Source organism: Plecotus auritus (assembly GCF_963455305.1).
Source record: "Plecotus auritus genome assembly, chromosome: 15".
Lineage (NCBI taxonomy): Eukaryota > Metazoa > Chordata > Mammalia > Chiroptera > Vespertilionidae > Plecotus > Plecotus auritus.
This window is the reverse complement of record NC_137781.1, coordinates 11,501,929-11,515,721: the sequence shown is the minus strand read 5'-3', so window position 1 is coordinate 11,515,721 and position 13,793 is coordinate 11,501,929. Positions and strand designations below refer to the sequence as shown.

General features: G+C 51.9%; 1 protein-coding gene across 3 annotated transcripts; it reads left to right on the top strand.

The window, feature by feature from the left end:
- The first annotated feature begins 293 nt into the window (after positions 1-293).
- LOC308239077 (arpin) lies at positions 294-13,330 on the top strand. Of its 3 annotated transcripts, XM_080651661.1 has the most exons (7): positions 294-361; positions 2,637-2,712; positions 4,491-4,617; positions 5,737-5,869; positions 8,060-8,266; positions 8,654-8,817; positions 11,243-13,330. In XM_080651661.1, exons 2-7 carry the CDS (start codon positions 2,642-2,644, stop codon positions 11,249-11,251), a joined length of 711 nt encoding a protein of 236 aa, XP_080507787.1. In that variant the 5' UTR covers positions 294-361; positions 2,637-2,641; the 3' UTR covers positions 11,252-13,330. The 3 variants fall into 3 exon arrangements, with proteins under 3 accessions (XP_080507787.1, XP_080507789.1, XP_080507788.1); XM_080651663.1 differs by lacking the exon at positions 4,491-4,617 and having other exon boundaries at positions 350-361; positions 11,243-13,327; XM_080651662.1 differs by lacking the exons at positions 294-361; positions 4,491-4,617 and adding an exon at positions 723-933.
- The last annotated feature ends 463 nt before the right edge of the window (positions 13,331-13,793 follow it).

Sequence of the window (13,793 nt, the reverse complement as noted above, 5' to 3'; positions counted from 1 at the left end):
TGAAACAAACCAGCTCGGCGAGTTTATTACTCTTTACAGCCTCCCTGATACTAACCCCATTTTATTTTTAAAAATAAATTTTTATTGATTTCAAAGAGGAAGGGAGAGGGAGAGAGAAACGTCAATGATGAGAATCATGGATGGGCTGCCTGCTGCACGCCCCCTGCTGGGGATCCATTCAGCAACCCAGGCATGAGCCCTTAACCGGAATGGAACCTGGGACCCTTCAGTCCGCAGGCCGATGAGCCAAAACCGGCTGGGGCCTAACCCCATTTTACAGAGGAGGAATCACAGGCTCAGAGATTGAGGAACTTGTCCAAACGCGCACAGCTGGGGCGCACAGCGGGGGTTCCAACCCGCGGTGAGTCCCGGATCTGACACCCAACCCTAGGTTCCTGCATCGCAGATCCCAGGAACCTCAGCCATTGTGGGACCTGGGGCGGGGCCCCAAGAGCAGCTTCGGCGCCCACCACCGCCGCCCCCCCCCCCCCCCCCCAAGGGCTTTTCCCTTTTCTCCATTCCTGTTCTCTGGAAACCCGTTCTTTCAGAGCTGATCCTACAGGATCTCTGGGCTCAATTTCTCTGTGCGCGTGTTGGGGCAGGGGTCTCTCTCCAGTAATAGGAAAAGGGAGAGAAAAAGGAAGGAAGTGCTAGGGCCCCAGCCCAGGGTCTTCCCAGATGCCCCCTCCCAGCGCGCATGGTCCCAGGGCAGGAATGAGGCTCGGCCCCTTTAGGTCCCGCCCAGGAACTCCCAGCGCCGCGGCCTTCCCGGAACCGCAGCGGGAATCGCTAGTCTCTGCTCCTTGTCCCGGTCCCGGCACAGCGGCCTGGCCTGGGGAGAATGAGCCGCATCTACCAGGACAGCGCGCTCCGGAACAAGGCGGTGCGGAGTGCACAGCTGCGCGGGGCCTGGGAGCCGGCCGCCCACCAGGGGTAACCCGCGCGCCCCGCCCCGCGCCTCCGCCGGGCCTCCCGCCCGCCCGGCTTTAACCTGGGGCTCCTGGATCGGGTGGGGTCTCCTGGGCGGGGGCCGGCGGGAGGAAAAGCAGGCGGTGCCAAAGCTCCTCTCGCGCCCCCCTTGGGCCGCAGGCGCGGCGCACCCCCTGACACCGATCGATCGGTTTAAAGCGCCCCTGCTCTCCCCAGACCCTTGGAGAGGGTTGGGTCTCGACCCCCAAACATGGCTCAAAAGTGGGTGCTGGGTTCTCAAGATCTGGGTCTCCACCCCACTCCCTGGCGGCCACTTGCCAGCTTGCCGAGCCTTCCTTCTGGCCTGGGCACGGGTTGCACCGGATCCAGAGTCCAGAGTGAGAACCACCAGCGGGTGTCGGGGCCGAGGGGTGGGGCGGGTGTGGGATGGGAGGTCCAGGCCTGCCCGGAGGGACACAGAGGTTCTGAGAACGAATGGGCCTTTGAGGGTTGAGGGGGGTGATAGGGGCACTTAGGTACAGCCAGTTGCCATGTTTTGCACCCCCCCTCCTCTCCCATTCTGTGGTTCCCCGAACAGGAAACCCACAGCTTCTGCTTTCAGGAAACGTGGAATTGGGAAGTGGGGTCCAGCTCCTCTCAGTGGGAACCCCTCGATCTGGACTGTGGGAGCTTTGGCACCGCCTGGAGAGAATGCGGCTCATTCTCTCCAAAGTGGCCATGAGAACAGGAATGTGAGAGTGCTTTAAACGGGTGAAAAAGGAAAGACTTTATTTATTTTTTATTTTTTTATTTATAAGACTTTTTCCTTTTTTTCTTTCTTTTTTTCATTTTTTTATTGTTTAAAGTATTACATATAGTAGTACATATATCTCCTTTTTTTCCCCCAATTGACCTTCCCCCAGCCTTCCCCTCCCCCATCCCATGCCCTCATCCCACCCCCCAAGATTTTATTTTTTAAAACAATTTATTGATTGATTTGAGAGAGATAAGCATCAATTTGTTGTTCCACTTATTTATTCATTGGTTGATTCTTTTAAAAAATATTTTTATTGATTTCAGAGAGGAAGGGAGAGGGGAGAGAGTGAGACAGAAACATCAATGATGAGAGAGAATCATTGACCAGCTGCCTCCTGCATGCCCCCTACTGGGGATCGAGCCTGCAACCCGGGCATGTGCCGTTGGCTGGAATCGAACCTGGGACCCTTCAGTACACAGGCTGATGTTCTATCCACTGAGCCAAATCGGCTAGGGCAGGAAAGATACTTTATAGCAACTTAGACACTCCTCCTAATTTGGTTAAAATAAAAAAGTAAAACCTTTTATACTTATTAAACACTGATTAGTTTACCAAACACCTTCACATATATGATCTTACGTCATCATCATAGAAGCAGAGTGAGATGCCTGTTACTCTCCCATTTTGCAGATAGGAAGACTGAGTCTCTGGTTACAGTCCTCCCTGCAGGAGGGGCCGTAGTTTGGCCTTGCAGGCTGACAAGGTTCCCTCCTACCCCCTGCGCAGCACCCCAACCTTTGGGACCCTCAAAGGAATGGAGGCCCCACGTGGGAAGCACAGAAAAGGGGGCTGCTCATACACATGGGAGTTGCCTCAGTCCCGGTGCAGACGCTGACCTGGGCTTGGAACTTGTGGCTCTTTCCTGACGACTGGCAGGACCAGCTAATCCCTCCTTCTCCTCCCATCCCAGGGGAAATGGTGCCCTGCTGGAGGGAGAACTGGTTGATGTATCTCGGCACAGCATCTCGGACGCCCATGGCAGGAAGGTGAGGATGTTGGGGGCACCTGCAGGAACAGACACCGGCCCCTCAGTCCTCACCCACCCAGGCTCCCCGTGCTTGGCTCAGTTAGTGCCAAGTCTCAGGTCCAGCTCTTTCCTCCTTGAGGGACTCCGGTGGGAGATGGATCGGGAGATTAGCAGCCGAAAGAGGCCACCGAGTGGAAAGGGATCCGTTACAGCGCACTAGGCTGTGGACAGATGGGAGGGTCTGGGTTCTTTCTGAGAAGACAGACCAGGCCCTGAACCCAAGTGGTGTGTTGGGGTCGGAGGTTGGGAGGGTCGAGCACAGGAAGGGGGTGAGGTGAGGTGAGGTGAATGGTTCGGGACTAAGGCTGTGGGTGTGGAGTGGGCTGGAAGGCCCTTGGAAGAGGTCCCGTGGCCTTCTGATGGGAGAGATTTATTTCATTTATTTACCAGAGGCCCGGTGCACCGGTGGGGTCCCTCGGCCTGGCCTGTGGGGATTGGGCCAAAACCAGCTCTCCAACATCCCCCGAGGAGTCCCCGATTGCAAGAGCATGCAGGCCAGGCCGAGGGACCCCACCAGTACACTATGGGGGCCAGGGAGGGACCTCGGGAGGTTGGCCAGCCGGGGAGGGAGGGCTCCAGGGCGTGTCCAGCCTATCTTGCCCAGTCCCAATTGGCTGGACCCCAGCAGCAAGCTAACCTACCAGTTGGAGCATCTGCCCCCTGGTGGTCAATGCGCATAATAGCAACTGGTCTAATGGAATGGTCGAACAAACAGTTGGACACTTAGTATATTAGGCTTTTATTATATAGGACTAGAGGCCCGGTGCATGAAATTCATGCATGGGGGGGGGGTCCTCTCAACCCAACCAGCACCCTCTCCAATCTCAGGGAATGTCTGACTGCTGGTTTAGGCCCGATGTGGATCGGGTCTAAACTGGCAGTCGAACATCCCTTTCACAATCCTGGACCGCTGGCTCCTAATCGCTTACCTGCCTTCCTGCCTGGTTGCCCCTAACTGCCCACCCCCCGCCCGCCCGCCGGCCTGATCGCCCCTCACTGCCTCTGTGTGCCGGCCTGGTCACCCCTAACTGACCCCCTGCCTGCCTGGTCACCCCAACTGCCTTCCCTGCTGGCCTAGTTGCTCCAACTGCCCCCCCGCCGGCCTGGTCACCCCTGATGGCCCCCTTGCCGGCCTGGTCGCTCCACACAGCCTGCTGTTCAGTCGTTTGGTCGTCCCTCACTAACCCCCCTGCCAGCCTTGTTGTAGGCAGCCATCTTATGAGGGCGTGAGGGTTAATTTGCATATTACCTCTTTATTATATAGGATTTTTAAATATATTTTTATTGATTTCAGAGAGGAAGAGAGAGGGAGAGAGAGAGATAGAAACATCAATAATGAGAGAGAATCATTGATTGGCTGCCTCCTACACGCCCCCTACTGGGAATCGAGCCTGCAACCCAGGCATGTGCCCTGACCGGGAATCGACCCTTGACCTCCTGGCTCATTGGTCGACGCTCAACCACTGAGCCACGCTGGCCGGGCTGATGGAGCAGATTTAGTGCCGGGTGCCTTGCTGGTGGCTCCACCTTCAGGGCCTCGCTTTCCTTCCCTGTTCCTCCCCGGAGGCGCTTCCCTCTTCTTCGGTCCCTGGAGCATTTTGCCGCCTGCTTTGATTAGAGCAGCTGCAGCCAGCCCTACAGAGTCTTCATGCTTTCTGCTGTGCTTGCTCCTGCGTTCTCTCACTGAACCCGTGCGACATTCCTGAGAGCAGACATCACGTTGTCCCCGTGCAACAGGGGAAGTGAGGCTAGGATGCGCCCCAGTTCCCGTATCTGTTGGAAGAGGCACAGCGGCTGCCCTCAGTCACCTCTCCCTGTCAGCGCCTTTCCAGGGCATCTTGGCTGCTGCCGCGCCTGCTGCACGGTATTTGGGGCCCTTGGCGCTCTGGTTGGGGCTGTCTGTGTATACTTTCTTTCTTGGCTGTGGGGGGACCTTGGGGTCAGGCTGTGGGCCCACCCTCTCATTGTGCCTGGTTCATTGTGTGAGGTGATACTCTACTAAACACGTGAATGGCCCATCCCGTGTGGCTCAGTGGTTGAGTGTCGACCTATGAACCAGGAGGTCACGGTTCGATTCCCCGTCAGGGCACATGCCCGGGGTGCAGGCTCCATCCCCACTAGGGAGTGTGCAGGAGGCAGCCGATCAATGATTCTCTTATCATTGAATATATATATATATATATATATATATATATATATATATACATATATATATATATATATTTTAATATATTTTATTGATTTTTTACAGAGAGGAAGGGAGAGGGATAGAGAGTTAGAAACATAGATCAGCTGCCTCCTGCACACCCACCACTGGGGATGTACCTGCAACCAAGGTACATGCCCTTGACTGGAATTGAACCTGGGATGATTCAGTCTGCAGGCCGACGCTCTATCCACTGAGCCAAACCAGTCAGTGCCCATTGATATATTTTTTAATTAGATTTATTTATTCATTTAATTTTAATCTCCACTTAAGGATATTTTCCATTGATTTTTAGAGTGGAATAGAGAAATATAGATGTGACAGAAACACATCAATTGGTTGCCTCCTGCACGAGCCCTGACCAGGGCCCGGGCCAGGGAGGAGCCTGCAACTGAGGTACATGCCCTTGACCGGAATCGAACCTGGGACCCTTTGGTCCGCAGGCCGACAATCTATCCACTGAGCTGAACCAGCTAGGGCTATCATTGGTATTTCTATCTCTCTCTCTCCCTTCCTCTCTCAGAAATCAATAAAAATATATTAAAACAAAACAAAACATGTGAATGAATGAATGAACGGGTGTATGTATGGATGGACAAATGGATCAATATTGGAGTAGGGATCTGCGGAGCTTGAATATTTTTGGAGCTGAGGGTGGGGTCCCAGGGTAGAGAGTGAGTTTGGGGAGGGCTGCGTGGAGCCCTGCGGGGAGTGTGTGTGTATTGGGGGTGGGGTAGGGGGAGGGGAGCAGCCCTCTAACTCTCTGCCTGCCCCCAGGAGCGCTACTACGTGCTGTATGTCCGGCCCAGTCACATCCATCGCCGTAAGTTCGACCCCAAGGGAAATGAAATCGAGCCCAACTTCAGCGCCACCAGGAAGGTGAACACGGGCTTCCTCATGTCATCCTACAGTAGGTACCTCTGCCCTCGGCCCTCCTCTCTCCGGCCCTGTGGCCCGAGAAAGGGTCTTTTATTGATTTCAGAAAGGAAGGGAGAGGAGGAGAGAGATAGAAACATCAGTGATAAGAGAGAATCATGGATCGGCTGCCTCCTGCACGCCCCCTACTGGGGGGATTGAGCCCGCAATCTGGGCATGTGCCCTGACGGGAATCGAACCTGAATCTCCTGGTTCATAGGTCTACTCAACTACTGAGCCAAGCTAGCCCATGTCTGGCCTGAAGGCCCCGTGGCTGGAATTCTTCCTGTACCCCGTTCACTCAGATGATCCAGTGCCCCCCCACCCCCCTCAGTCTGGGAGAATTGTCCATGAACCTGGCTCTGGGCTCTCACTGCCTTGGTGCAGAGCCCAGGCCAGGGCCCTGGGGGCCTCCACTTTCCTCCCCAAATTCTCATTTGGGTCTTGGGCCCTTCGGGATGTCATGTCTCTTCCCGGTTTTGGCAGTAGCGGGACCTCTGCTATCTACCCCTGTGTGGGAAGGTTTTGAGGTTGCATGACATCCATCCATCCCTCTCTCATTGCATTCATTCGTGCTTTCCACAGCTCATTCATTCTCTGAACATTGTTGTTGTTAATCCTTACCTGAGGATATTTTTCCCATTGATTTTTAGAGAGCAGAAAGGAGGGGCAGAGACAAAGAGAAATATCGATGTGAGAGAAACACATTGATTGGTTGCCTCCCACATGTGCCCCAACCAGGACCGGGAATCAAACCCGAAACCTGTACGTGCCCTTGACTGGCATTGAACCCAGGACCCTTCAGTCCGCAGGCTGATACTCTATCCACTGAGCCAAACCAGTTAGGGCTGAACATTTATTTATTTACTAGAGGCCTGGTGCATGAAAATTTATGCACTGGAGCGGGGGTCCCTCAGCCTGGCCTGCCCCCTCTCACAGTCCGGGAGCCCTCAGGGGCGGGAAGTGACCCAGCGATCAGGGGAAGGCGATGCCCCATCACACCTCTGCTGCTGCCACTGCCAGCAGCACAAGCCTCATTTGGCCCTGGGCAGCTGGGCAGCTGACGTCTGAGGCTTGCCTGCGCCTCGGGCCGGCCCTAGGCGGCTGGGGGCTGAGGGCGGGTCCAGCAGCACTATGCACATGTCGCCCCCCCAGCTGGGCTGAAAGGACTGTGGGACTCCGGCGAGGTTGAGGGGACTGAGTGCCACCATCTTTGTGATGGTGTGATGGTCAATTTGCATATTCCCTCTTTATTAGTTAGGATTTATTTGTTTTTACTGATTTCAGAGCAGAAGGGAGAAGGAGAGATAGAAACATCAATGGTGAGAGAGAATCATGGATTGGCTGCCTCCTGCATGCCCCCTACTGGGGATCAAACCCGAAACCCAGGCATGTGCCCTGACTGGGAATCGAACCGTGACCTGCTGGTTAATGGGTTGATGCTCAAGCACTGAGCCACACCAGCCGGGCAATTGTCTGCACATTTAATGAGCATCCACCATGAGCCAGGCCCAGAGCCCATGCCTGACCTCCTCCGCTGTGAGCTCCTTGAGGATTCCTGGAGGAATGGGCTCACTCCTGCCCTCAGGTGGCCGTGAGCACGTAGGTTGCCCAGCCCTCACCTGGCAGTTCCCTCAATGCTGGTCTTTTTTTTTTAATTTAATTTATTTGTTTTTGTTTTTTTTAAAATATATTTTATTGATTTTTTACAGAGAGGAAGGGAGAAAGATAGAGAGTTAGAAACATCGATGAGAGAGAAACATCGATCAGCTGCCTCCTGCACACCTCCTACGGGGGATGTGCCCGCAACCAAGGTACATGCCCTTGACCAGAATTGAACCTGGGACCTTTCAGTCCGCGGACTGATGCTCTATCCACTGAGCCAAACCGGTTAGGGCTAATTTATTTGTTTTTTATCTCACTCGAGAATATTTTTCCATTGGTTTTTAGGGAGAGTAGAAGAGAGAGGGAAAGACAGAAACATCGATGTGAGAGAAACACATTGATTGGTTGCCTCCTGCACGGAGCCAGGGAGGAGCCTGCCATTGAGGTATGTGCCCTTGACCGGAATCGAACCCGGGATCCTTCGGTCGGCAGGCCGATGCTCTATCCACTGAGCCGCACTGGCTAGGCCTCAGTGCTGGTCCTACAGCGGGAACAATCCTCTTGTGCTATGTGCCTGCAGAGGTGGACGCCAAGGGGGACACGGACAGACTCACGCCCGAGGCACTGAAGGAGCTGGTGAATAAGCCAGAGCTGCTCACTCTGACGGAGAGCCTCACGCCCGAACAGACCGTGGCTTTCTGGATGCCCGAGTCAGAGATGGAGGCCCTGGAGCTGGAGCTGGGGGCCGGGGTTCGGCTGAAAACCCGAGGCGACGGCCCCTTCCTGGGTGAGCAGTGCAGCCCTCGCTGTGGCCTTGTGTTCATTTGGCCTGTGGGCCCTCCCCACTCCTGCTTAGAGATCGGGAGCAGCCAGGTCTGCCTCTGTGGGGACAAGACCCCTTGAGACAGATCCCTAAGTCCCAGGGCAGTGCCCTGCGGCCAATAGTCTGGACACCCTGGATTGTGGGGTGCTGTCCAATCCCATGGTACCTGTGGGTGCCCTCTCCTAGCTGGTGCCTTGGGGGTCCCATCCAGGGTCTCCCTGGGGTCCACACCCAGGCCTGCAGAGAACAATGACTTACCCCGGCCGCAGGGACCTCGGTAGAATGGGGCCAGCCCCCCACTGTGTTTCCGCTACAGGAAGAGAGGCCACTCAACTTCTTTCCTTCTCTCAGATTCATTAGCCAAACTTGAGGCTGGAACAGTGACCAAGTGTAATTTCGCTGGTGATGCAAAGACGGGCGCATCGTGGACCAACAACATCATGGCCCGAAAGTCTTCCGAAGGGGCCACGGCGGAGACCCGAGAGCAGGGGGACGGGGCAGAGGATGCGGAGTGGGTAGGTCAAGGGCAACGACTATGGACCTGGCGTTGGAGTGGTTTACCTCTTGGCAGGGGTTGTGTGTATTTATTTATTTATTTATTTATTTTTTAAATATACTTTATTGATTTTTTACAGAGAGGAAGGGAGAGGGAGAGAGAGTTAGAAACATTGATGAGAGAGAAACATTGATCAGCTGCCTCCTGCACACCCCCTCCTGGGGATGTGCCCGCAACAAGGTACATGCCCTTGACTGGAATCGAACCTAGGACCCTTCAGTCTGCAGACCGACGCTCTATCCACTAAGCCAAACCGGCCAGGGTGGGTTGTGTGTTTTTAATATTTTTTATTGCTTTTTAGAGAGGAAGGGAGAGGGAGAGAGAGATAGAAACATCAGTGATGAGAGAGAATCATGGATCGGCTGCCTCCTGCATGCCCCCTACTGGGGATCGAGCCCACAACCCAGGCATGTACCCTGACCGGGAATGCAACTGTGACCTCTTGGTTCCTGAGTCAGCGCTTAACCGCTGAGCCACACCGGCTGGGCTTGGCAGGAGTTCTGTTCGTACCAGCGGTAGTTGTGTGTAGGGCAAGGAGCGAGCAGCGTAAACTTGACCCTCCAGCCTTGTTGAACGCCGTGGCCTTCCTGAGCGTGTGTTGCATCGGGAAAATTCAAGGTGTGAAGGGGGACAATCTGGGACCTTCCTTTTTTTTTGTTGTTCTCACCTGAGGATATTTTCCCAGTGATTTTTAGAGAGAGTGGAAGAGAGCGGGAAAGACAGAGAGAAATATTGATGTCAGAGAGACACATTGATTGGTTGCTTCTGCACGTGCCCCTACCAGGGCCCAGGCCAGGGAGGAACCTGCAACCTAGTTGCGTGCCCTTGACCAGAATCGAACCTGGGACCCTTCGGTCCACAGGCCAATGCTCCATCCACTGAGCCAAACCGGCTAGGGCCTGGGACCTTTCTTTTTGGAGGATCTGAACTGTGCCAATCTACAAGAAATCCCCAGAGATTTGTAAAAGCAAGGGATAGCCCGGATTGAGGGCTTGATCCCCAGTGTGGGGCATGCAGGAGTCAGCCGATCAGTGATTCTCATCATTGATGTTTCCATCTCTCTCTCCCTCTCCCTTCCTCTCTGAAATCAAAAAAAAAAAAAAAAAAGCAAGGGACAGAAAGAATGGACAGCAGAAGGGACCAATGTGACTTCAGAGGAAGTCTGCAAACACTGTCCCATCAAGCGACTACTATTAGCCTGGCTGAGGCAGTCAGGCAATATATGCGCATATTGTTTCTCCTTTGTTGTTTTGCGGAAGTATATTTCACCTGAAGATTTGAATTGATGTCAAAAGCCCCAAATTGAACATTTAGAAACAGTCACAGAAAAATGGGCTGTTTGTCTCGGTGATGGAGATGACGGCCTTTGCCAGAGAAAACAGAGCAGGTAGACTAGAGCAGTGGTCGGCAAACTCATTAGGCAACAGAGCGGTTTGCCGACCACTGGACTAGAGGGTCTGGATTTCCATTTGTCTTAATAAAGTGAGTCTTGGCCCGGCCGGCATGGCTCAGTGGTTGAGTGTCGACCTATGAACCAGGAGGTCACAATTCGATTCCCGGTCAGGGCACATGCCTGGGTTGTGGGCTCGATCCCCAGTATAGGGCGTGCAAGAGGCAGCTGATCGATGATTCTCTCTCATCATTAATGTTTCTATCTCTCTCCTTCTTCCTACCTCTCTGAAATCAATAAAAATATATTAAAAAATAAACGAATAAAGTAAGTCTTGGACAGAGAAACAATTGGAGATGTCAGCTGACTCCCTGGGCCACCTCTAAAGAGGTGAGACTGAATCCTAGCCAGTTTGGCTCAGTGGATAGTGTCGGCCTGCGGACTGAAGGGTCCCGGGTTCGATTCCAATCAAGGGTACATACTTGGTTTCAGGCTCTTCCCCACCTGGGCCCTGGTCAGGGCACGAGCAGGAGGCAACCAGTCGATGTGCTTCTCTCATATCGATGTTTCTCTCTGTCTTTCCCGCTCTCTTCCACTCTCTCTGAAAATCAATGGAAAAATATCCTCGGGTGAGGATTGACAAAAAAATAAATAAAGAGGTGAGGCCGAGGCAGGGGGTGAGGGACATCACTCAGTCAAGCCTTGTTGTCCGGTGACTTAAAGACTTTTATAAAATGTGCTCATGCCCTAACCGGTTTGGCTCAGTGGATAGATCGTCGGTCTGCGGACTCAAGGGTCCCAGGTTCGATTCTGGTCAAGGGCACGTACCTTGGTTTCGGGCACATCCCCAGCAGGGGGTGTGCAGGAGGCAGCTGATTGATGTTTCTCTCTCATCAATGTTTTTAACTCTCCCCCTCCCTTCCTCTCTGTAAAAAATCAATAAAATATATTTTTAAAAATGTGCTCAGTTCACGTCTCTTTGCTTTATCCCCAGGACGACTGAGGTCCCTGGGAGAAGCGGTCACCCCGGGGCTCGCCCACGCTGAGAATTTCTGCCATCAACTTCCATTCTGGAGTTCAAGGAAGAGTCCCTGCGCAGCCTTACTCGCTTTGAACAAGCCGTGCTGAGACCAAATCCACAACCACACCCTTAGCATCAGGGCCCTGGTTGTGGCTCACAGAGGGGCCCCCCCTGAGTGGGAGTGTAGCCTCCTAGTGTCATGACAACCACGGCCTGCGGGCAGCTGTGTCTCTGGAGGCAGGTGGTGAGCGAGTGCCCCAGCGGGGTCAGAGGAACTGGGCTTGGTCTTGGTGAAAACTGGGGAACATCCCTCTTGTATATGCAAAGCGGCTCGGAGGAGAAGCTGGCAGCCTCCTTCCTCTGCCCTGGTATTGTCCGCTTTCCTCCCTCACCTGCCCTCCCTGGTGCTCTGGGCTGGGGTTTCTGCTCTCCTGCTCAGGCCTCCCGGCCCCTGCGCCCTTTTCTCTCCCTGAAGCTGCCAGTTCTCTGTTCCTCCTCTGGGTCTCTGCCACCTTGGGGGTTCCTGCCTCCTGGCCTCCCTGTCTGCTTGCCTGGGGACGCTGTGCCCAGGGGTGGCTGGCTGGTCCTCACCTCTCAGATACACTCTGCCAGGCCACATTTTTGATAGCACCCTTTTTTTCTTTTTTAAACAAAGCATTTTTATTTTTTTTTATTTCAGAGAGGAAGGGAGAGGGAGGGAGAGAGAAACATCAATAATGAGAAAGAATCATTCGATCAGCTGCCTCCTGCACGCCCCCTACTGGGGATGGAGCCCGCAACCTGGGCATGTGCCCTGACTGGGAATCCAACTGGTGACCTCCTGGTTCCTAGGTTGATGCTCAACCACTGAGCAACACCAGCCGGGCATTTTTTTTTTTTTTTAATCTTTATTGTCGTAAGTATTACATATGTCCCCCTTCCCCCCCATTGCCCTCTCCTCCCCCTCTCCCCCCAGGCCTTCACCACCCTATTGTCTGTGTCTATAGGTTATGCATATATGCATACAAGTTCATTGGTTGATCTCCTTCCCTGCCTTCCCTCTGAGGTTTGACAGTCTGTTCCATGTTTCTATGTCTCTGGGTCTATTTTTAAAAAAATATATATTTCTTTATTGATTTCAGAGAGGAAGAGAGAAGGAGAGAGAGAAACATCAATGATGAGAGAGGATCATTGATTGGCTGCCTCCTGCACGCCCCCTACTGGGGATCAAGCAGCAACCCAGGCATGTGCCCTTGGCCAGAATCGAACCTGAGACCCTTCAGTCCGCAGGCTGACGCTCTATCCACTGAGCCAAGCCAGCTAGGGCTCTGGGTCTATTTTTGTTCATCAGTTTATGAGATTATCGTTTTCCAATTATTATATAATCACTTTCCATATTGCTACTGAGTTTTCATAACCATTTTTTTAAACATCAACTACCATTGAATACCTCTATCATTGTCCAATTTTGGGGTAATTCATTGGTCCTTTTTTGAGCTTATGTAATTAATGTGTCAAAACTGTTGTGAATTAAATAGTCCCCTCCCCTCCCCCCTCCCCCCTTCCCCGCCCGTGTTCCTCTCCCCACAATATGTTTGAGTGATTTCTTTAGGGACAGTCCAGGAATCAGGTTACGGAGAATCTAGGCGTTTTTTGTGAAGGTCTGTTATATAGCCAAATTGCTTTCCAAAAGGGTTGTTCTAAACTGTAATTTCACCAGTAAACTAGGAGACGACATTTTCATGCTATCCTTGCCGGAAATGGATATGCTAACACTTTTAAAAATTGTATTTAATAAGGTGAAAATACTTTAATTTGAAAGTTAATACTTTATTTTAATTAGCCTTTTCCCCATTAATAGTGAGCTTAAACATTTTTTAAAAGTTTTCATTTCCTAGATGTACGTCCTCTTTTGTTATTCCGTTTCTTTGCCCATTTACTTACTAAGGGAGTAGCTCTTTTTGGTTTATCAGTCATTTCTGTTCTAAAATATAACCATTTGCCATATTTTAACAACTTTTCCATTTTTATTTGTTCCCACATTTAAAAATTGGTTTTAACAAATATAAAGTCTTTATATAGAGCTGTTGACTTGTGATTTTTATCGCTTCTAAGATATTCTTTTCAGATGTTACACAACTTCATTTTCCTCCATTTTGGTTATTATCTAGTTTTATATTTAAGTCTCTAATCCACTTTCCCTTTAATTTGTAGAAGGATATGAAGTGAGATAACTAAATTGCTAACCAGTTATCCCAACATATTTATTGAATTTTTCCCCACTGTCAGGTTATCATTTCTCCTACATCACATAGTAAATTATTTCATATTTCAGTTAGCCATTATATTTCAGTAGGTCTACTATAATGACAATGTGACTATCACAGTAGGTTTTGATAGTTGGTAGAACTAGGGCCCCTCATTCTTTGTCTGTTTTAGAATTTTCTTTGGTACTCCTCTCAACATTGAAAACATTTTGTCAAGTTTCGGTGCATATTCACTGCCTTTTGGATTTTTTTGAATTAAAAAACCTTGGCTACAAGAG

Coding starts and splice junctions, on each gene's coding strand:
- LOC308239077 (XM_080651661.1), top strand. CDS start 2,642: ATGGTGCCCTGCTGGAGGGAGAACTGGTTGATGTATCTCGGCACAGCA. Junction 4,618..5,736: donor GCTGCCGCGCCTGCTGCACG/GTATTTGGGGCC, acceptor GCCTGCCCCCAG/GAGCGCTACTACGTGCTGTA. Junction 8,267..8,653: donor AGGCGACGGCCCCTTCCTGG/GTGAGCAGTGCA, acceptor TCCTTCTCTCAG/ATTCATTAGCCAAACTTGAG.